Source organism: Neltuma alba, unplaced genomic scaffold (genome assembly GCF_004799145.2).
Source record: "Neltuma alba isolate B1F8T4 unplaced genomic scaffold, ASM479914v2 tig00012062_pilon, whole genome shotgun sequence".
NCBI classification, from domain to species: domain Eukaryota; kingdom Viridiplantae; phylum Streptophyta; class Magnoliopsida; order Fabales; family Fabaceae; genus Neltuma; species Neltuma alba.
The window spans coordinates 16,925-40,934 of record NW_021636623.1 but is presented as its reverse complement, the minus strand read 5'-3'; the positions used below and the strand labels follow the sequence as shown (position 1 = coordinate 40,934).

Sequence of the window (24,010 nt, the reverse complement as noted above, 5' to 3'; positions counted from 1 at the left end):
CTCTATTGATTTTAGGCGAGATGTGGGATTTTTGTAATTAAGATAAAATAAAGGGTATAAGTGTACTTTGCTCACAATTTTCCTTGTCACGGCATTTTGTGTCGCTGTGGGTGCGTTTAGGCAAAAAGCCAAAAACCATATATCCGTGCAATACTGGGCAATTCCAGTTTAAACTTTAAAATATTTGTGGCAATCATTGAAGATGTTGGCATTGGAAATGAATTAACTTGCCCGGATGGGGCCCAGCGCCGGAAGGTGAATCATTCGTGCTCATCACACGACCCCGCCGTTGATAAACCCCGGCGGAGTTCGACGGCACTACATGATTGGGATGGCCAAGTTGGGGACGAATTCCATTAACTCCTGGATAAGTGGACGCCCCAAATTCTATATATACCCGAAATTTTCCATCAAAATTCCACACCAACAGCGTCAGCAAGGAAATTCGAAGATTTTCGGTTGACCACCAACCTTCAAAATCTCCACAAATCCATCGAAGCAATAAAAAATGGAGTGGTTGACCAATCGATGGGTGGCTGCTGCTGCTAGCATATGGATTCAATGGAGCTGTGGTGCATCCTATACCTTCAGCATCTACTCTCCTGTTCTCAAATCCACTCAGGGCTATGACCAATCCACACTCGACACCGTCTCTGTTTTCAAAGATATCGGCGCTAACTTTGGCATCCTCTCCGGCTTGTTGTTCTCCGCCGTCACACCGTACGGTCCCCCTCGAGCTTCCCATTCGAAATCGAAATGGAGATCGTTCGGTGGTCCGTGGGTGGTGCATGCGGCCGGCGCCATTCAGTGTTTTGTTGGTTTCATCTTCCTCTGGGCGGCGGTTGTCGGTTTGATCGGTCGGCCACCCGTGGCTGTTATGTGCTTCTTCGCTTGGTTGGGTTCTAATGGCCAGACTTTCTTGAACACAACGAATGTGGTCACAGGCCTGCGCAATTTCCCCGAGTATAGCGGCACTATCGTGGGCATCATGAAGGTTTTTTTTCTTCCCTTCTTCTTGATATTTTGAGATTATTAATTTGAGTTTTCTGGGCTCATTGCGGACTGGTCGTTGTTGAATTGCTGCTGTCTTTGGCTATTGTCAAGTGGAACGCAGTTTAGAACTTTAGATGATATCGCTTGAATATATATAATAAACCTTTACAGACTTGTCAAATCCCCTTCTGACGAAATTCTTACCTGCTTCTTCTATCTCAAATGATTCTCTGCAATTTCTTTAGTTAAATTTACTGCACGTTAACAAGTTCTGCTTTAACATGCTCTGTTTCGTTTTAGCTAGCAAGTTCATCTACTACCCAAATTCTAAGCTCAACTGGCATCTCACATATCTTCCCATTACGATGAGAGAAAACTAATGTCTCTAATTATATTTCTTGATGTACTGCTTATCGGGTGAATATCACCTTTTTCTTTCCTCCCTTAGTCACTTTTGATGGAGGCGTAGTTTGATGATTCAATGCATGCCTAAGTTCCTGAACGGTTGTGCTTCTTTTGATAACATGCATTACAGAAACTTCACGAAGCCCTTAAGTTTTGCCATATGCTATTTACTTAGTGTAATCCTGAGAAAAATATTATGCCTTTTTTCTTTAACCAGGGATTTCTGGGACTTAGTGGAGCTATCCTGATCCAAATGTATCACACTTTTTGTGACGGCGACCCAACCACCTACCTCCTGATGCTTGCTTGCCTACCTACATTCATCTGCCTATCGTTAATGTTTTTAGTGAGGATTTATGAAGCGCATGATGGTGATTACGAGAGGCAATTCAATGGTTTCTTTGTTGTTACCCTGACTATTGTTGCTTATCTCATGTTGATTATAGTTTTACAAAACATCCTCATATTTCCGTCTTGGGCACGTATTTTCACTTTTGTAATCCTGATTGTTCTACTAGCATCACCCTTTGGAATTGCTACCAAAGCCCATTGGGAGGACTCGCGGAGGTTTTTGCAAAACTGCTCACCTGAGAGATGTCCTCCTTTAACAAACATCCCTAAGTTAATTACATCCTCCAGTCATCTGCCAGCAGGGGATAATATGGAATATCAGGAGCTACCTAGTGATGAGAGGCGGTTACAGTCAACTTCAGATGATATGCTTCCTGGTGAAGAAGAAAAGAACCTCTTGCGTGCCATGTGCACTGTTGAATTTTGGATGTTGTTTATAACAATGATATCTGGGTTGGGCTCTGGATTGGCAACGATAAACAACATGAGCCAAATAGGGCAATCTCTTGGCTACAGTATTGTTGAGATCAATAATTTGGTGTCATTGTGGAGCATGTGGAATTTTCTGGGCCGTTTTGGAGGAGGCTATGTTTCGGATTATATCATGCACAGAAAAGGTTGGCCAAGGCCCTTGTTAATGGCAGCAACTCTGGGAGTTATGATTCTTGGACATTTAATCATAGCTTCTGGATTCCGAGGAAATTTATATTTGGGTCCGGTCCTTGTGGGCATCTGTTATGGTGCAAATTGGTCATTGATGCCCACAATCACTTCCGAAATATTTGGTGTAAAGCACATGGGTACCATTTTTAATACCATTGCTGCGGCAAGTCCGCTTGGATCTTATATACTCTCGGTGAGGGTTGTTGGATATATTTACGACAAGCATGCCAGTACGGAAGATAACTCATGCTTTGGCATCCACTGTTTCATGTCATCTTTTCTGATCCTGGCAGCTGTGACTTTTATTACCTTTTGGTTGGGCTGGCTCTATATTTCCGGACTAGAAGATTCTATGAGCTAGTTGTTCTCAGAAGGTTACGACATTCTTCAAAATAACTAAGAATGTATTTGCCAGCATTTGAGAATCAGGTAGAGGCTGAGAAAATCACTCTCGTGTCTTTCCTAAATGCAGAAATGTGCTGTAATCTTCTAGGGGTTTGTCTGTTAGACTGAAATGAGATGTGTATTCTATGTATTACATTTGTGATGTTATCAAAATAAAAAGAAGACAAGTCGTTTGTTTGTCAGTTTTAGATGTTCATCGACCACTGTCTTGTCTTTGATTAGTGAGCATGGATTTTGAGTTGGCTTTGTTATTCTGCATCACTTTCTTGTCTTACTTTGCCTTCCCATTCAAGGGGAAGATAGTTTGTACTTAAAAAAAAAAAAACATTCTTAGCCAATCAGTTAGTAGTTAGTACTGTGCTTAAGATGACTGTTATACAACCAGGGGTTTGTAAAATGAAAAAGCATAATATTTTTGAAATGTAAAAGGAGTACAAAAAGCTTAAGAAGAGAATTAACTAGGTTTGAACACCATCTGATGTCACACACTTGTTCAAATGCAAGCAGGAATGATTCAAGGGAAAAGAGATAGAAACAGAGAGAACTTATGGGGGAGAGAGGTGCAGAAACGGAGAAGAAGGGAGGGAGAAACAGAGGCAGAAGGGAGAAACAACCACAATGGAGGGGGCAGAGAACAGAAACTGAATGGAGCATGAGAAAGTTGAGGGGGAAGTCTGGGGAAGCCGAAGCAGGGAGAGGGATGGTGAGATCACATCTTAAAAAAATTCATTCATCAAGTCTGCAGTACATATGCAAAGATTTCTTTCATATCAAGTAATTTTGATGGAACTTGCTGATAAAATATAAAGCAAAATTAAAATTTGGCTTTCTTAGCTAGAATGAAACTAGATGACAACTTGCTATTGTAATAAAAACACCCACTTGCTAACTTAAAATATAAGGTTAAGGTGCATCTAGTATCTAAAGTATTTTCTTAAGTGCATCTGCATCCGGAACTCAAACAAGTTCTTGCTCTATCTTAACTAAATATATAAGATAGATAAATTTGTTTTACCATAAATATAAGATATAAGATAAATTGATTTCTTTTTATACGAAGTTTTCTTAAAATATATAATTTTTATATTCCATTACTATCTCCACCATCAATGGTCAAGTCCTTGTAAAGCTCAAATCTTGAGATATATGTGTTGGCTCATTGGTTAGTGGTTACTGTCTCCCGTGTCAGTTTTTTTTTTTTTTGTGGAAAAGAAAAGAGGTGTGTTTTTAGTACTAGTATAAATCTACTAAGCCAGCCTTTTTATTGTCTTTTTATGTTTTTTTGGCCTGATTTTTAATTTTTATTGTCTTTTTCACGCCCCTTTACATCACATACGAACTTTTGCCATTACCTTCATCTTTCTTCTTTACAATGAAGTCCATAACTAAGCATACAAATTGTAACATAATTAACTATTTCCAATATTTCAAGAGCAAGCTAAACAAAAAAATAGTAATAAAGTTCAAATGAAGCTATTCTAAAGACAATAAAATTAAAGTTAATTAACTAATATAAAAATTTCTAGCCCTTTATAGGAAAAAAGCATATGTAAGACTTCAAGAATGAGTTAAGGTGTATCTAATATCTCAAAATATTTCTTAGTACATCCAATACCTCAAAATATTTTCTAAGTGCTTTCCACACTCTGAATTTTTTTTTTTTTTTTTTGCTTTGGTGCTAGATGTCCCAAAAAATATTTTTAGATGCTGGACGTATCTAAAAATATATTTTAGAGTATTGGATGTATCAAAAAATATTGTGCACCTAAGAAAATATTTTAAAATGCTAGATGCACCTTAACCCTTTCAAAAATTAGCTTTATATAACACTCCTATATGTATTGGCAAGATTATTTATTGTAATTCTAGACAGAAAAGAGGTGTATTGCTTGGGTAAATCCACTAGGCCATTTTTTTAAAAAAATTACACTAAGCCATTATCTTCACCTTCTTCATTTTTTTTTAAACTAAAAAAGCTCAAATCCTTGCAAAGATAATTCACATATTTGGGATAGAATGGAGTATAAATTTTTGTTGAAAAAAAGCATGAATGGTGTGACTTGTTAACAGTTTTGTACTAAATAATTTTTTTGGATCATATTTGGGAATGTGTCTGCCATCTAAAAATAAATAATTTCTTTTAATTATTTTGTACTCTGCGCTAAACAAATGTGGTCCTAATCTAAAATTTTTAAATTTATTATTTTTATCTTGTGTCTTAAGTTTTTAAACTTAAAATATTGACAGTAAAATGAAGAAAACCTACTTTCTTAAAAATTATAGAAATTATTTGTGGAAACAATAAAATAGCACATAATTTGAAAAATAAAAATTTTACCTTGATGAATTAATATGAAATAATATACTCCTTCGGTCCTAAATATAAAACCCTTATATATACTAATATAAGAGCCTTATATTTAATATCAGAAGAGTAGTAATATAAAAATGTCAACGTCAACACCAAGCGTAAAATATAAAATTTGTCGATTCCAAGTCGTAAATTTCACCGGCTCAAAAAAAAAAATCCTCATGCTCCGTCCACAGGCCCAAACAATTTTTTTAACAAGTCCCAAACAATTTTGTTGATGATAATATTGAATTTCTGTGACGTCGGATATGTGTGATGATCTAAAACGGGCCTAGACTGAAGCCCATCTAGAGTGACGACCATAGGAGTCCTGGGGACAAGGGGATTTGGGAAGGGTCGGGAAATCAAGTCGATGATCGGAGAGTTAACAGTATACATAAAAATCCCCAAATTGGATTCCAGCCTCAATGTGATGGTTCTCGTCTAGCTCTGTGACGTTGTCTCTGTGTTGCTTTGAGATTTTGAAATCAGATTAGAAGAAGAAGTGGCACGAAAAGGAAAACCAGGAAGGTTAGAATAAGAAGCTCCGAGGCGAACAATAAGAAGAATCGGAACGTTCTCAGAGGCTCATTAATCTCTCTTCAAAATGAAGACCACGAAGGGAGGCAAGGTCATGAACCCCACCGATGCCTATCGCAAGGAGCTTCGTAAGAAGGAATTGAAAAGGGTATTTACTTTTATGAGCTATTCCTTTTCTCCTGGGTTTTCATTCTCGTGCCCGTCTTCTGTTTTTTGGTTGATTATCTCTCGTGTTTAGATTGTCGTGCTTATCCCGAATTGTTTTCCTGGTTTATTCTTCCGAGCAACTGTTCTTTCGATTACCATTTTTCTGCGTGTAGAACAAATTCTCTAAGACTGTCTTCGTTTATGCTTCGTATCTGTACCTATTTTCATTTAAATTTCTCGAGGTTGTCGTGATAATCATCCGAATGGAGTTGTCATTCCCCTGCTTCCTCCATGTGCAGCGAAAGCATAACATGTCAAATTATTGTGCTTAGTTTCTTGGCATAATTTCGTGCGATCTCCCAATCTCTTTGGTGTAGTTTTTGGAGTTTTCCTGAATAGCAGTAGTGGAATTCAAATTTCTCTGGGCTGTTGGCTTGAGTTAAGTTAATTAGATTTAACCTTTGCTGCATTAAGAAATAGGTGTTCATGGATATTTTCAAGGAAAATAGTTGGCAGTATCATTTCCTTTTCCCTTTTAGAAGTTGGCACTGCTGCTCATTTTACTCCCCTTCTCCCCTCACTTTTTTTTTTTTGGCAATCTTCATTATTATTTGCTTATGAGTGCGAATGAACCAGTAATTGAATGGGTGCCTCTGTTTTGAAAAGGTTGTAGGGTGATCTACTTTTACTTGGTATTTTGCAGCACTGGACTTATTGTCCATGTGAGCATATCCAGCTAAGATTCCTTCACTTTAGTTATTTTGTGGAGTATGAGGTGAATGTGAAGGTAGCTTTAGGAGGATAAATACTTTGACATATTTAATTTATATATTTGAGTAAAGGACGATTGGTCAGTGGTGGTTAATAGTGTCAGCCAATAGATATCAGTCATACCCTAATCCCAATGGCATTTAGAGGTGGTAAAATAGTTGCCTAGTTTTGTTTGGTAACTTGACTTCCTTCTCTTAAAAGAATTGATTTTGTCATGTGGATGGCTATATGCCATTATTAAGTAGGCTGCCAAACCAGTTATTTGAAAATCCATTTAGTTTTTATCCAACTGGTTATTTCAGTAAAATAGAAGCTACTTTGTTTTCTTATATTTCATTTTTCCTTAAAGCAGACATTTTCTTTTACTATTTATTTCATTCACTCTATAACATTTCTTTCTTTAAGATCTGCCCGTTTCTCAGCTCCCCTGTGTCTGTGTTTTTATTTTCTCTTGCTTGTGTTTTAGAAGGATTTAATAAATGATCACTATTCATGTTTTTCGCCCCTTTTTAATTGGCTCTTTCTATTGACCAGAACAAGAAGGAAAGAAAGAAGGTGAGGGAAGTGGGGATTTTGAAGAAGGATCCTGAACAACTTAAAAGCAGATTGAGAACTTGGAAATGATGAGTAAGTCATACTTTTTCATGGTTTTTCCCATCCTGTGGCTGTGAAGTTGAGTTTTCCCCCGTGCAAGTGATGCTTGCCTTGACTTTTAAAGGTGCACGCAACAAATTTATGAGGCATTGAAGAAGGATTATGTGATCTTTTGTCCCCTTTTTGAATTTATGAAGTTAGTGGATTTAATGGTTCTCCGGAATTTGAGATGTTGTAAGATATGATTTGGTCGAGTACTCATTGCTGATATGAGTATCAAGTATCAAGAACTATTAAGAGTTTTGCTCAGGATTTTTTTTTTTTAATTTGAAAAATGTTGTCACAGAAGATAAGTGAGTCATACTCAAATACTACGTCAACAAAGTAACAAATGCTTCAACCCAATGCTTATAGAGCTCTTATAGAGTTCTATAAGATCAGAATATGAATATGGGGGGAATGGAAACAAGATGATAAAGTGCTCCCCATGCACCACTTTACTGGCTAGTGGCAACCTTTTTTGAATTCTTCCAAAGGTCAATTCTATCATAAAATGAATGCGAATGTTCCTTTGGCTTTGCAAATTGCATGGAGCATGGACATCTCCCTATTTTACCCTATATGCACATGTTCTGTTGTAGGACTCAAATGAGCTAATTGTTTTAATACACAGAAAAGTACAATTTTTTTTTTTTTTTTTTGGGGTTCAGATTTGTTCTAAGTCATGTATAGCTCAAGGTGTGCAATACATAGGTATTTTGTGCTTTGTTTGGTGTTCTGGGTTATGTTCAGAGAGGAAACAGAGCACTCATAGGTATTTATTGGGTGGTTCCATTCTTTTTTTCCCCCCAACCCTGTCCTTATGTTTCCTTGTCTCGTTCACTTCTTTTCTTTTTTCCCTTAAATTTTTGATCTGGTCATGCTGATCAGTTACTAAAGGATTTTGTTTTGCTAGCATCTTATAATGTATTTACTAGTATTCATCAAGTATCATATTTAACCTTTTACCTGTCTAAAGTAACTGTGCATTGGTGATTATGGCAGAGGCTGATGGTGCTTTGGACAAGGCAAGAAAGCATAAGAAGAGACAGCTTCAGGACACACTTAACCTTGTGTTAAAGAAGAGGAAGGTACCAAGATGTTATGTCATCTTTTTGTTGCCTATTTGGAGAAGTCATGAATTAATATTGCAAATAAAAGCAATCGGAATCTGAGTAGACATTCTCTCTCCTCTTCTGGATAGAGAAAATATTAGTCTCTGGATCCACATTCCCTTTAATTTTTAAAGCTGCTTGCAGTTTTCCCCTGAAATTATTATTGTTATTCATTATTGATTGTCTAGTTCCTTTTTTGTTTGGTCAGGAATATGAAGAGAAAATGCGGGAGAAGGGCGAGACCCCTGTTATGTTCAGGTAAGAAGTGTCTTCTGATATTTTAGAAGCTGAATTTAACTCCAAATTCCAAGTAATGTTTGGTTAGCTCATCAATCGTAGCATTTCTTTTGGTCAGTCATTTGGGTCTTCCCCGAAGACGAACAACTGCAGAAGAAGAAGAGAGAGTCAAGCATCCAAAGCCTGAGGTAGGATATAAGTTGTTTACATATCTGTCTCTCTCTTTTCCAGCTTCCAAAAAATGGAAAGCTCCAGTTTCGGGGCTGTTGTAAACATTCCTGACTGACATTGTACCGTTTTTTTGGGATACAAACATTGTACTGATTTTTGCAACAGGACTCTGTTTACTATCATCCAACACTAAACCCCACTGGCGCTCCGCCACCAGGGAAACCTCCCATGTTTAAATCATCTGTAGGTATGTTGAACTTCTTTTATACCTGCCTATGCCATGGATTGAGATTGTTGATGGTTTGCATTTGCTGGCTCTCTTTATTTGATTTACCTTTGTGTTGAACTACAGGACCCAGAATTCCCTTGTCTGGTGCTTCATCAAGTAATGCAGCATCATCCTCAAAGTCAGAATCAGAGGATGATGTGTTAGCTGTTCCTCCTCCTCCCCCACTTCCTCCTCCACCTCCCTTGCCTGATACTAGCGGTGGTAGTTCAGCTGAAGGCTCAGTTTTACCTGATTCTTTGCCTTTACCTCCACCACCTCCCATGCCACCTAAGCCTGCTACTGCTAATGTGCCTACATCATTGCCACCACCTCCTTTGCCACCCCCACCTCCTGGACCTCCACCTAAAGAGCTAGTTGCTAACCGCCCTATACCCCCTCCACCTCCGCCCCTCCAACAGTCTCAGCCACCAGTACCTGGAACGAGTGGAAGTGAAGAGAGAAATCAATCTTCCTTGTTAGATGATTCATCTTTGGAGGAGCGTGCTCAGGTAAGCTTAGCAACTTATTCTTTGTTAGTAAAGGCATGGAACTGAATTTGTGACAGACGTGTTGATTGGTAAAGGGTTTTATTTGTTTTAGGAAAGTTAGTGGACTTCCTAATTTGGCTGCCAAGCAGAAATTGTTAGACGTTATGTGTCTAAATACTGAATTTTAAAACTAGGAATTGATATTATTGTACTAAGCTGCAACTTCCTGTGTGGTGACTTATTCTCTAAAATTTAGGTGTCTCGTCCTCCGCCGCCTCCACCACCAAGTGGAATGCCACCAAAGTCTGGTGCTAGTCAGTCAGATGGCCCTTCTTCTAATGCTGATAATAAAAACACTTTGGCGAGCCAGGAGATCCCTACAATGGTCCCTGGGCCCCCTCCAAGGCAACAGCCTTTAGTTCCAGGACCCACATTAATTCCAACCTTACAGCCTGATGTTTTACCCCCCGGAACATCTCGATTTGCACCGCCCCCACCACCCCCTCCTGATATGAGACCTCCTTTACCTCCCCCCGGACTCCCAGGTCAAGCACCACCTCCTGGAATGATGGTCCCGATGATTCCAAGGCCACCTTATGGCCCTCCCCCTGGGCCACCTCCAATGATGAGACCTCCACTTCCTCCTGGTCCTCCTCCTAGCTTCCAGGAGGAGGATCATGCGGCTATGAGGCCACCCCCACCACAGAAACCATCGTATGTTAAATCTGCTGCTTCAACTGTTGTTAAGAGACCACTGGCTCAGCACACTCCAGAACTTACGGCCATGGTAAGACCAATTGCTCTTTTATTAGTCCTTTATGCTGTTATCTTGACTCCATTTTCTTTCTCGTTAACTTTATGAAATCAGACCAATGGAATGCTGCTATTTGGGATCAGAATAGTGTTGTATTTGTGCTTCAGCAAGGATTTAAAAATTGCTTTAGTCAAATCGCTTTCTAACATCCAACTGGCTTATTGGGCCAAGAGTTTTGGCCACAATTTTATGTAGGGACTAATTTGTTTTATCTAATAAAAAAGGTTGTATAAACTTAGCAATGGTGCAAAAACTATGCAATTTTGATTTCAGAAACCCAGATGATAAAAAATTGAACAAACCATTTGTCTGGTATCCATTTCAACTGCATAAGACTGAGGGGGTGTTTGGGTGATTGTCTAAACCATGGTTTGGGAAAAAATTACCCAAACACCTATCAATTTTTTAAAATCATGGTTTTATGACAAAACCATGGTTTGCCTATCAAAACCAAGGTTTTGTAATAAGCTAAAAATTTTTGCTTTTTGAGTGGTTCTCCCCCAACCCCTTACGTATGGTTTTTTTTTTTTTTTTTGGTTGAAAATAATTATTTAGTTTTCTAAAAACATAATCTTATATTTTATAATTATATATACACATATAAAAAATTACCACATCTTGTTTTTAATATAACACCTCATTTGATTTTTATTTGGTCCTAAATATAAAACCTCAGTCTACTTTATTTCTCATATTTGTCTATCGTTTTTTAAGTTATAACCAATAAACTTGATTAATAGGGATATTGTAGAAAAGGCAACACCTATTTATTATAAATAATTAACTTAACTTATTTTTTTAATTTACTCAAATTAGTCAACTAACTCTTACATTTATAACTGGATATAGTAATTAATATATGTTTTTATACATTGTTTATTATGTTGGCAAAAAAAAATTAATAAATTTATTATTTCGGTTTTTAATGTAGGACCTGATTGGAGATTTAATATTGGTCTTAAATGTAAGATTATTGTTCCGGTCATTAATGTAAAACCTAATTAGAAAGTTAATATATAGACAAGGTCTTAATACCTTCATCAATAGATCTTCATTTCACATGGCTTGGCTTTGTGATTCCATAAGAGATCAAATTATTCACTATATACAAGAATAATCATGTCCCTTTTATTTTCTCTTTTCTTTTCAGATAATGGAATGTGTTGTTAAAAAAAACTACTTGGACAAATATATTTTGTTGCAACCTCTATTATTAAGACAATTAATATGAAATTTTTTTGTGTGGTTATTTAATTTTGTGAAAAAAAAAATATGGGATTTCATCTTTAAAATTTTTAAGAAATATTTTTGGCAAAGTAAATCATTTTCCTAAAAACATATTTAATTATTTTATTAATATATATACACTTTAATTTTTTATTAATTATATTATTTATGTCTTATTTATTATATTGCCAAAATATATATTATTAATAAATTTATTACTTCAAATAAAATATATTATGAAATATATCTTACATGTAATTATCATTTAAACTTATGTCTTTTTTAGTAATTTCTACATATCAAAAAGCATTTCTGACAATAATTATCCAAACACTTTCACTTTATCAGAATCACTTTTTCAAAAAATCTATTCTTTCAGAATCTATTCTCTCCAGAATCTATTCTCTAAAAGCTATTCTCCAAACCATAGTTTTGCCTCATCCAAACACCCCCTGAATGGTAGTATCATATGCCTAAGAATGGCTGATCTTGTGAATTCAAAAGTCGTGCGATACATGGAAGTAGCTCTTAATGTAATAGTTTCTTGGGTCTGGTGTGACTGAGCAAAAGACTTACTCATATGCAATAACTTGCATCATTTTTCTCCCCATGTTTTTTGTTTAGGTTCCTGCATCTGTTCGAGTGAGAAGAGAAATTGCAGCGCCCAAGCAAAAACCAAAACCAGCAGCATCGAACTCTGCAACAGTTGCTGGAACATCGGCACCAACTATTGTGAAGTCAGAGTCAGTAAGCTCGTCATCAGCACCAAAAGGACAGAGCATTGATGACTCATATATGGCTTTCTTAGAGGACATGAAGGCCCTTGGAGCCCTCGATGGCTGAGATAAATGCAAGGGGTTAGAAATTGGGGGAGTAGAAAGAAACCACGCTCAAGTGTGAAAGGAAAAAAAACATGACTAGCTTTTGAGCGGACCTGATGCGGAGGGTAGAGTTGTTTGCTGTCCTCTGTTTGTTGACTTCATTATCATGCTCAAGGCAGGAGAAAGTAAACAAAACTAGCTTTTTCAGCGGAACATGATTCTGAGAGCTGACTTTTTTATTGATTTACTCCCTTTCTGTGTCTCTGATAGTCTTTTTTTTTTTTTTTGAGCTGATGGATAGTCTATTTATTAAAACGAATTGTTGCTTCATATTGTTTTTAGTTACAAGACATCGATTTAAACTAACTCGGTGGTTAATATGACGCAACGGGGGCAATGTTCTTAAGGGCAGTGGAGCGGGCAAAATGCAAGAGTATAGAAGTATATTTCATTCATGTTATAAAAATTGTCACTGCTTTATAGTTAGTTACCTTTTAATTACCATATTGATCTTCTGGACTTTACTGTTTCTGTTCTTTAGCATGCACGATAGGTTGTCATGTTCTTTTAGAGCAGGTTTTGAAGTTTCCCAAAGTCTATTTGAGAAGTTTGAGCTGGGTGTCTGGAAAACACGAGCACTTAAAAAAGGTATTTTCACGTTACAATTCTACCGACCACTGACGTTATTGAAGTGGACTCAGTTTATGGCGAGAATATTGCTAACTACTCTGGATGTGATTGTCAAATCAAAGGTTTCAAAAGGTGATTTTCATAATTAATTTTAACTAATTTGACCTTGTTTGCGGATTTGAATTGTGAGATGAATGAGTTTCTGACCAGACAAGCTTACCTTTTTCATGTGGGGTTGACTTTTCAACTATCTGATCACAATTCTTTTATATGAAAACGATCCATTCATTTAAGTTGATTCTTTTTGGGGTGAAAGTCAATGCTTCTTGCTGTTTGAAACTGGGAATTTTTGAATTCAACAAAATTATGAAGTGTTCATCATCATCATCATCATCATCATCATCATCATCATCATCATCGCTGCTCCTGCAACTGCTATTATTATTACTACTGAGATTTGGAGCTTGAGAGGATGAGGTTGGGGGAATTGGAAGGGATGTTTTTATCAAAAGGCAGGGATGTAGAATAGAAAAATTGGAAAAGGAGCCTTTTGTCTTCGTTTGGTGAGACGCGTTTCCTCCCTCCCTATTTTTATATGCACCAAATGGACGAATGGTCGTCGACCATCAAACTCAATCAAATCAACATTTGTGCAAGCGGGTAATGCGAGTATTGACTTTACTCCTCATCTTCGCCGACACTAAACAACTCTCCGGCTTAACTTGCACAAAAATAGAATTTAGTATGACTTCTTGAAGAAATTTTTTGCCCAATTCTTTCAATAAAAGCCACAAAACAGTAATACAATTTTAGGCTTAACTATCATGTAAGCCTCTTGTACATTTTCACAACAAACACCAGATTGGGGAACACGAGAGAGAAAGCAAAAAATGGAACGAAATGAGAGAGAAAATTTTCGTTGAGCCAGACGTTTAACATGCTTAAAAAACAATTAAAAAAATTATTTGATTCGTGTAAAAGATGAAAAAAAGAGGAAAATAAGAATATGAAAAATCTCCATAATATCTCTCATATAAAAATAATAAAAATGATTGTATCGTATTTTTAAATAGTAAAATATATTAAAAAAAAACTTTAAAATTATCATACTAGTATCATACCAAAAAAATTATTATTGCTGATCAATGTTAAAATAAATATTGCAATTTTAGTTATTATTGGTTTATAAATCTTTATTCTTATTAATAATCACTGAAAGAAATAACCATAAACAAAAAAAGAAAAATTAGGGAAAATCCCTTATCACAAATTTAATTGACAAATAATTTTTAGGATGATTGATTGCACAAGAAAAGATTAATTACACACAAAAGAAGATAAGTTACAAAAAAAAAAGATGATTTGCACAAAACTATTTGAAGATAAGAGATTAGTTTGCATATAGGGAAGATGATTTGTACATAAAAAAATTTTACTTGCACAAAAGGAAATCAAGCTACACATCGCACAAAGGAATATTATTGTATACATGGAAAGATAAATTGCACACAAAAAAAGTTAAGTTACACAAAGTCCTTAGGTCCCATTTGCCAATTAAATTTTCAATTAGGAATTTATTCCCAATTTTCCCAACAAAAATTCATTTGTATTTTCTAATGAATTTGAACTTTTTTTTTAATCATTTTTACATATAATACCTACTGTCCTTAATATAAGAACTTATTTGATTTTTATTTTGATCCTAATTATAAAACTCAATTCACTTTGTCTCTTACATTTGTCTATTTTTCCCCGAAGTAGTTCTTAGTAGTTCTAGCCAATATACTTGATTAGCAAGAATATTTTAGGAAAGACAACAATTATTTATTACAAATAACTAACTTAACTAGTTTCCTTAATCTACTCAAATTAATCAACTAGCTCTTATATTAAAGATCAGAAGTAATATTATATTTAAAAAGGAATATTAGCTGATGAATTATGATTGTTTTAATTTCTTTATGATTGTTTTAAAAAGTAATATTAGTAATATCTTTCTTTGGCCAAAAAAATTTCTTAATCATAGAACTTTTTTTTTTTGCCTGCTTAATATAACCATAAATCTAATCTATTTCCTCCGGAACGTAAACGCTGCAGAATCTTCAGGCATTAGCCGCCGACAAGAAGCTCGAGAAGAGTCCTCAAACCATCTGGAGGTTTTAGGTAATCTCATCTTTGTTGACGCCGATTATCTTCTTCTGCTTTCTTTCCGAATCATTTATTCCCGCACCACCTCAAATGCCCCTCTTTTTGATCCTATCAGAATTGTTTTTTGTTGATGCAAATTGAAGCCTTGGGATTGTTTTCGTTTAGTGAGTTGATTTTGTGTTAGTTTATTGGAATGCGGACTCATATTTCGGGTTTAATGATTTGTGTTTATGCATAATCCCTGTTCGTCTCGTCTCTCTCTCCCCCTTCCCTCACCCTGCGATCAGTAGCCATAGTGGTATAGTATTGATATTTCAGTCATTGTAGCTCTTTCTTTCTCCTGGAGGCATGTCTCTGGCGTGGAATTACGGGTGAAACTACTCTCTCGACCTGTTGCACTGTAGCCTCCTTCCATGAGGAGGGAAAAACTATAGATTTCACCCCATCTATTTGGCAATACTCGTTTCTTTTGAGATTTGAGAACGACAGGAACTTCAATTCTACATTAGATTAAGTAACACCATATTACCGTCTCTCTGGCAATTAATGTGGTTATAACTGCTACAAATATTATGTCACTTGTGCCAATTATACTATATCACCCGAGGAAAGAAAATACGAATCACCGCCTTTGTTCTATGGAAGCATAACTTTTGAAAGAGCATGTTCGACACTTGCAGGACATTGTCCTAGACATAACTTGACACTTGAAATTATTCTTTAAATTACTTTCAATGTCGTCATGCCAGTTTCAGTGTCAAGTCCCGTGTCCATGCTTCCTAGCCTGTGTTAGACGAGTACATAGCGTAAATCTTGTTTCGATATAAACTTCTTTAGTTTTTATTTACTTCTCTGTTTTTCCTGTTTATCTGACTTATGTAGTTCTATTTTCCCCACTCTTTGGTTTGTAGTTCACTAGGGTTCAAGTATGGAACTGCAAAATGCTTCCCCCGCCTTGGGTTTGCAAGGGTCACAGCAAAGCCAAGGCTCAGCAACCATCGCAACTGGTGCAGAGTCAAAACCAAAGAAGAAACTCTGTTGTGCTTGCCCAGACACTAAAAGACTGCGAGATGAATGCATAGTAGAGCATGGTGAATCAGCTTGTGCAAAATGGATTGAGGCACACCGTTTGTGCCTGCGTACTGAAGGGTTCAATGTTTAAAACTGATAAGCAAGAAAAGGAGGAGTAAAAGACGACATTCGTAGAATAATTGAGTGGGTTTTATTTATGAAATTGATACAGGTTTTGGAGCACAGTACACTTTTACTAACGATAGTTACATTGTATTTGAATTTATGCATAAAGAGGAAACTGAATGCTTGATGCAACGCATAATTAACTTGTAATTTTAATTGGAAGGTTTCCTCCCTCCTTTCAATATTGTTGAAGCTGAAAGGTCTCAATGCAGAGTACTTTTTTCTTTTCCCACTCAAATTTATTTGTAGGCATACAAGTGCTACCCTTAGGTTGACGCCGTCCCGAGGAGAAAGCGTAATTCATGTTCTGAGATTACGGGCGTAAAGGCTGTTGATATTTTAAAATTTCTAATGGTTCCCTTGTTATTCACCTGATACATTTGTCCTTGCATATATTCCTTGCATGACCTAAGGGCTGAGTGTTTAATTCTCATGCATGGGTTCCAAATCTTGAAGCAATTCTCTGCAAGAACAGTTGAGTTTATCAATGCAGAATTTGCAGGAACTCGTTTCTATTAATGTTTGTTAGGCCTTTCACACTTAATCATAGATGTGAAAGAATCAGCCAATTCTGGACTCCTTATGTTCATGTATGAGAATGTTTCATTCTGATTTTTCACGTCCACCCATTGCTGGAGTTTCCTGTTTCGGTTATACCTTTTGAGTTTCAGGAACCTTTTTTTTTTAAAAAAATAAGCTGGGCAAGTTACAAACTTGACAAAAGAAGCTAAGCTAAAGAGCTTAAGACGGCATCAAGTCTGCTTGAAGAAGCTTTCTAATCTGTCGCACATCCTTATTGTTGGGTCTTAGTGTCGATTTTCATTTTGTTGCGCATAACTATACAAACAGGTGGTCTTTTTCTGCTCCAATTTTTTCTTGGTTATATACAAGGGTCTCAATTTTCTACTCACTTTTCATCTCATTTTCTCTGTATCAGGAGGCTTGCTTCAAATCTATATATGTGATATAAATATTTTAATAACATACATTGTTTGAGTCAGTGAATAGTACGATTTCTTTGCCAATCACATTATGAAGGCCAATAACTTTTGTAATCTTTTGACGTGATGTAGCAAGCCCGGTGCCCGGGGTTGCTTTCTTTCTTTCCGTTGTTCTCTTTTCGTACTGTACATATTTCCTTGATTAATGAATTCCTTTTTACTTAAAAAAAAAAAAGTAGTACGATTTAATTTTCAGATGAGACGTGCGAATTTTTCGATATAATTGTTTCAAAGGTCTATGTTCTAAATTCACTAGTAAATCATAAGTATAAAAGATGAGAACGATTTTCATTCATAGATTCTTTTTTTATGTCATGTTCTCTTCAAATACACTGATGCGTGTCTCTAAAAATAAATTTAATATCCTAGGCTTGTCTGTTTTCCCCCTCCCTTCCTCCCATTATATTTAAATTGAAAACTTGATAATAAAAATACAAATTATTGCTTATAATTTTCTTTTAATAATTATTTGGTTGACGAAAGCCTCATGGGCAATCTGATAGAATCGAATAATTTAAATGAATAGCTTTCAAATATTCAAAATCAAATAAAAGAAAGATCCAGGTAAGATTTTTTCAATCAACGACTTTGTACTTATTGTGGAGTTTTCATGACATTAAATTACCTTACCGTTGACGCGGACTGTGAAACTTGTTTCTTTAGGGACGCAGTACAATGTAAATGAGACTCAAAAAAAGTGTGTTCGCCGGAATATGAAAACTCATTTTATCCGTTTGTTTGCGTTCAACACAATGTTCCACTTCGGCGCTACCGAATAAAAAAATTGATTGTGAAAACGTGGGTTTACTACCAAATTATGTGCTCTGACCAGACATTTTCTATTCTGGGTTGTCTGGGGACTGTAAACTTTGTGCCATCAATAATGATCATGTGATATCATGACCAATAATTTTGATGTATTTTAATTTATCTTGCAAATCGCTCTTCTTATCTTTCTTTGTTTCCCCGTTTTTAGGTTCAAATGCCTCTCTCACCCCTCCACTCCCATCTCTACCCTCACAAAAGTCTTAACTTTTTGTCTGGTGGTGATCCCAAGTTGATCCCTTTACCTACTAAATAAGTAAAATATGAATTTGATATTTGATTGCTCAGAGTCCAGTTGCTTCTCAATTTTCAACCCAGTCTCAACTCACAAGGAAACCGATAGTTGTTCTGAACGCTGCAAAACAACCAAGATCTACCCCACTTGGGGTTTCTCAACCACCATCCCATTTCTTAATTACGCACTTTGACAGGGAAAGTCAACTTCAGAGGCATCCCACTTGGTGTCTCTATGCATTATTCAATTCATCTCAACCTGTGACGTTGGGGCTTACGACAACCCTAAAAGGGGCTTTGAAGGATAGGAGTTCATACCAACTCGTATCATGCTGGTTGAACTGTGAGGCAGCTTTTTTATTAATTAAAAGAAACCGTGGGAGCTGACTTAGCATGGATTTGATAGCAAGGTTGAAAGTGATTTGGTATTAAAAAATTGAGATGGAGGTGGGCATGTTGAAGGGAGTATTGAAGAAGATGCTCTGTTGTTAAGAGTAGTCGGCAATTGACACAATGTAAACCACCCAGAAGGACCTTTTAGATTGTCTTTGTTGTTTTCTTTCTGTTCATCAAGTCAAATCCATTAGCGTGGCTTTTTGACTGTGCTCTGGGATATATTTGAGGAGGAGATGATCTTGAATTTGTTCTGGTAGTGGTAAACTTGCTAACTGGTTTGAAGCTATGAAGTTTGTTCTGTATTTCAGCTTCTTGATCTTTTGCTTGCTTCTGCTTTTGGATTGTTCGGTTTCACTTCCTCTATGTATTGATTCCAGTGAGTCTTTCTCTTATTTTCCCGCTTTTTATTTCTTTATGGATTTCAGTGCCTTAAATGATGGCCTGCTCTGTTCTCCTATAATTGTGTTGTTATTCAATCTGATTCATCTGGTGTAGGAGCGCCCTTTACCCTCAACACGACACTGAGCTTTTGTCCGTATAATGGAAGCACGTGCTGCAACTCCACAGAAGATGCACAAATAGCAAAGCAATTCCAAGTGATGAATATATCTGACTCTGGCTGTGCTTCCGTTTTGAAATCAATACTTTGTGCGGTAAGATCTTTAATTCCCAAATAGGGAGAAAAGTTGCTTCCAGTCTATTGATGGAATGATGGAATGAAACATAAACAGATATTAAGGACCAGTCACAGGTTGAGTGATTGTTACGAGTGACCAAGTTTAATTGTCACTTGAAGTAATGTATGTCTGGTAGGATAATATTGATATCTGATTCTAGAGATCTTTCTCATTCGTGGGACAATAGAAACAGCTCAATAACTTCCGTTAGAATCAACTTTTCATATGCGGAAACCCATGGCTGTAGTTTTTTAACCAGGCATACCAAATAGTATATGAGTAGGTTAGAGGAACTTCCTTGTCATATCAACCATAAAGTGGCCAACCTATCCTGAACTATGAATAATTGAATAAGTTGACCAGTTGATTCTTCAATCTTTATCACGAGCTGCTGTTTCAGACTTCATGCCAATAACTTCTTCCCTGCATTCCTATGCTCTGTTTGCTTGTAGAGGTGTGACCCATTTTCGGCTGAGCTATTTACGGTTCAATCCTCTGGTCGATCAGTTCCTGTCCTTTGCAATTCTACCATTTCAACAAATACTACTCAGTCAAAGGCGGCAGTAGAGGACTTCTGCTCCCTAGTTTGGGATACATGCCAGAATGTGTCCATAAAAAATTCTCCGTTTTCTCCTACATTACGAGGTCAGACAGGAGGAGCTACGGTAAATACTGAAGCTGCCAAGCTCACTGAACTTTGGCAGTCCAAAACTGATTTCTGCAAGGCATTTGGCGGAGCTTCAAGTGATGAATCAGTATGTTTTGATGGTAAACCTGTTGAACTAAATAAAACTAAGACTCCTAATAGCCCTCCAGATGGCTTGTGTCTTGAGAAAATCGGCAATGGATCGTATCTCAACATGGTTGCTCATCCTGATGGTTCTAATCGCGCTTTCTTCTCTAACCAAATGGGTAAGGTGTGGTTGGCAACACTTCCAGCTGAGGGATCCGGAGGGACAATGGAGTTTGATGAATCTAGCCCCTTTGTTGATCTGACTGATCGGGTCTATTTTGATTCAGCATTTGGAATGATGGGCATGGCATTTCATCCAGACTTTGCGAAAAATGGTCGTTTTTTTGCGTCATATAACTGTGATAAGTCTAAGTCACCACAATGTGCAGGAAGATGTGCATGTAACTCGGATGTTAATTGTGATCCATCAAAGCTAGGCACTGAAAATGGTGCACAACCATGCCAGTATCAATCTGTTATAGCAGAATATACTGTTAATGGTACTGCAAACCAGCCTTCCATGGTACACCTCTCTGCACCCATAGTTTCTATGCATTTAGTTCAATCCAATGAGTAGAACTGAATTTTTGTTTTTCCAGGCCGAAAGTGCGAAACCCATAGAGGTGAGAAGGATATTCACCATGGGTCTCCCATTTACGTCTCAACATGGGGGTCAGATACTCTTTGGGCCTGATGATGGGTATTTATACTTCATGATGGGATATGGAGGCGGCAGTGGTGATCCATATAATTTTGCCCAGAACAAGAAATCGTTGCTTGGAAAGATCATGAGACTTGATATTGACAACATTCCAAGTGAGTATAGCTCATTATTAGCTGTGAATTTGATACAATACCTTGTTCAACCAAATGATGCTAAGTTTTCAACCTTCAGTTGGATCAGGTTTCACACTCTAATTTTTCACCGTATAGTGATACTACTGTATCCCAAATTTCAATTGGTTTCTGCCCTATCACTTTAACGAAAGATGACAGGCGCCTTGAAAACCATACTAACATCCCATTAGCGACCCCCTTTAAGATCTTGAAGACTTCTTTTAAAAATTTTCTATTGTTGAATTGATTTATGTTAGCCACTTCATTGGATCAGGTTCCCATTGTTCGCTGTCCATGACAAGTACAATTACTGATACCAGTTAACAGGCAAATTTTAGATAAATATCATTCTATCCCACACTTGGGTGTGACATCTATCTTGGATCTTTCAGGTGCAGAAGAAATCACCAAACTTAATCTTTGGGGTAACTACTCTATTCCTAAGGACAATCCATTTACTGAAGATGCAGATCTCCAGCCTGAAATATGGGCACTGGGATTAAGAAATCCTTGGCGCTGTAGCTTTGATTCAGAAAGACCTTCCTACTTTGTGTGTGCAGATGTTGGCCAGGTTTGTAAAAGCTTATGAATAATCTGGTGAAGTTAATAATTACAGCACCGTTATAAACAACTAAATAAGGAACCTAGGTCCTCTGAAGTGACATGATTGCCGCTTTCCCCACAAGAGAAACTTCAAAATTTTTGAAATGTGTACAAATTCAAGTTACATTTCCAGTTTTGACTCGTACGTATTATGTCTAGTGTATCACTCAACAAGAAGAATCCTCAGTGGCCCTCTTCCTGTATCAGAATTACATTTCTGTAAAATCCAGCAAATTTGAGGTTATTAATGCTGATTTACAGGATCTTTACGAGGAGGTGGATCTCATTACAAAAGGCGGGAACTATGGGTGGCGTGTTTATGAGGGCCCCTACAAATTCACCCCTGAGGATTCACCTGGAGGCAACACTTCTTTGGACTCCATAAATCCAGTATTCCCAATAGCAGGTTACAACCATTCCGAAGTAAACAAGAATGAAGGATCAGCCTCCGTTACTGGGGGCTATTTCTATAGGTCTATGACTGATCCTTGCACGTATGGAAGGTAAACAAGCATATTCTTCTATGGCCTTCGAGGTAGAAAGCAGCTCTCTTTGAAATTTTACCAACTTCTGCTCATCAATCATTGCGTGGTTGTCAGGTACTTGTATGGAGATCTGTATGCGGTTTCTATGTGGGCAAGCATTGAGGATCCGGAAAATAGTGGAAACTTCACTACCAACAAAATCCCTTTCAGTTGTGCACGTGATTCTCCTATCCCATGCGACTCTGTACCCGGAAGCTCCCAGTCATCTATAGGTTACATCTTCTCATTTGGGGAAGACAACAATAAAGATGTTTATGTGCTTACAAGCACTGGTGTTTACCGTGTTGTTCGTCCAAGTCGATGCGGTTACACTTGCTCAAAGGAAACTGCTACCCCAGCAGGTTCTAGCCCAGCCCCTTCTCCATCACATGCTAGCCGTGGGAGTATCCTTTCTGACAATCTGTTTCTGCAGCTTTCATATTTCCTGTTGTATCTTATATGTTATCATCTCCTGAACACTATGTAAAGACCAGGGGAGGATGAATGTGACGCTACAGTACCTCTTTATCCTTTCCAAGTTTTTCTCTCGTTCTGTATGATTCATCAGTAGAAGTTTTTGAGTATGGACTATTGAGGTTCTCGTTCTACCAGTGTCCCTTCTACTTTCTTCACTGTGTTCTTCTGTGATCTTGCTGCATGGCTGAGTTGAAATAAGCCCCATGTCAGGGAGCTCCTTGTTATGTGAGCCATTCAGTAGATTATCGATTTCATTTAATTCTGGTAAAATTCAATTTCAAAATAGCGTTACCCATTTCAGTTAGCTTCAGGGACCATAAAGGCTTGGAATGTTTCTGTTGGAGAAAGAATTATAGTTAGAAACAGATCGTGCTATCAACTGGCTGCCACTGAGAAATCAAAACCAACCTGGCTCGCAATATTGGAACTTCAGTGATTATACTTGGAAGATGAAGGGGCAGAGAGGGTGTTAATGGAAAGATTCAGCCACTAATTGAAACATTAGAAGATCTGTCATTAAATACTACGAATCATATCATTCATTGAATGTATTCCAAATGGATGTGCAGCGACGATGATAACCTTCACATCAATATGAGCAATCCACATTCAAACAATAGACATCCTAGAAACACAAGACGTTTTCCCTTTGAACAATTTAGAGCAAAATAACGCTACCCTAACAAATTCAAAATCAAGCTAGATTACAAGTAAGATGGAAGGGGGAGAAGTGGGGATCAGTTGATATCAGAATCATCGAAATCGTCCTCGAAGGAGTTGAAAAAGTCGGCGTCGGCGAGCTTGTTGTCGGCGCATAGAAGTCCGTCGCCGAAAATATCGAGAGGGTCAACATCGTCGACGTCCATTGCCATGACCGATCCTTGCTCCTCCATCTCTGCAACTGCAAACACGTCCATTGGTGTCGGTCGCTTCACTCGCTTCCTTCTTACGGCCAGGCGCCCGTACAAAAGAATCGGTCGTTGGCCTCTGTGGCACCCTTTTATACTCCCAAGAAAGCCATCATGAGGGGGCAACAATATAACATGTCGTTCTGCTACATGTGTTCGCATTTTCGTTTGGGCTAGGGTAAGGAATTTTTACTCATTCGGGTCCATTTAGTAATAATAGGACTTTTAGGAGCTACTTCCTCTTTGACCAAAAAAAAAAAAAAAGAAACAAAAAAGGCACTCCCTCATGATATGATGCATTAATGTGTGAATTTTCAAACAGTTGCTCATGCCTACCAAACTCTTCATTCTTCCAAAGAGGATCAGGGTCATGGGTTGCTGGAATAGATCAAGGCTCTAACCCTTTTGCTTCATATTCACC

The 24,010-nt window shown here is 37.3% G+C and overlaps 3 protein-coding genes across 3 annotated transcripts; all 3 read left to right on the top strand.

The window, feature by feature from the left end:
* The first annotated feature begins 260 nt into the window (after positions 1-260).
* Positions 261-3,068, top strand: LOC114721706 (protein NUCLEAR FUSION DEFECTIVE 4-like). The gene is made up of 2 exons (XM_028907554.1): positions 261-994; positions 1,616-3,068. The coding sequence occupies exons 1-2, from the start codon at positions 509-511 to the stop codon at positions 2,771-2,773; spliced, it is 1,644 nt and encodes a 547-aa protein (XP_028763387.1). The 5' UTR covers positions 261-508; the 3' UTR covers positions 2,774-3,068.
* A 2,423-nt stretch (positions 3,069-5,491) lies between these two features.
* LOC114721707 (protein EARLY FLOWERING 5-like) lies at positions 5,492-12,854 on the top strand. The gene is given in 10 exon segments (XM_028907555.1): positions 5,492-5,855; positions 7,160-7,223; positions 7,226-7,252; positions 8,264-8,349; positions 8,582-8,631; positions 8,729-8,798; positions 8,947-9,028; positions 9,134-9,585; positions 9,794-10,324; positions 12,203-12,854. Coding segments are annotated over 10 exon segments (1,662 nt in total). The 5' UTR covers positions 5,492-5,774; the 3' UTR covers positions 12,422-12,854.
* Positions 12,855-18,786: 5,932 nt separating this feature from the next.
* Positions 18,787-22,832, top strand: LOC114721705 (HIPL1 protein). Its single transcript, XM_028907553.1, has 7 exons — positions 18,787-19,206; positions 19,326-19,483; positions 19,960-20,763; positions 20,840-21,056; positions 21,470-21,648; positions 21,942-22,183; positions 22,280-22,832. The coding sequence occupies exons 1-7, from the start codon at positions 19,116-19,118 to the stop codon at positions 22,689-22,691; spliced, it is 2,103 nt and encodes a 700-aa protein (XP_028763386.1). The 5' UTR covers positions 18,787-19,115; the 3' UTR covers positions 22,692-22,832.
* Positions 22,833-24,010: the final 1,178 nt, after the last annotated feature.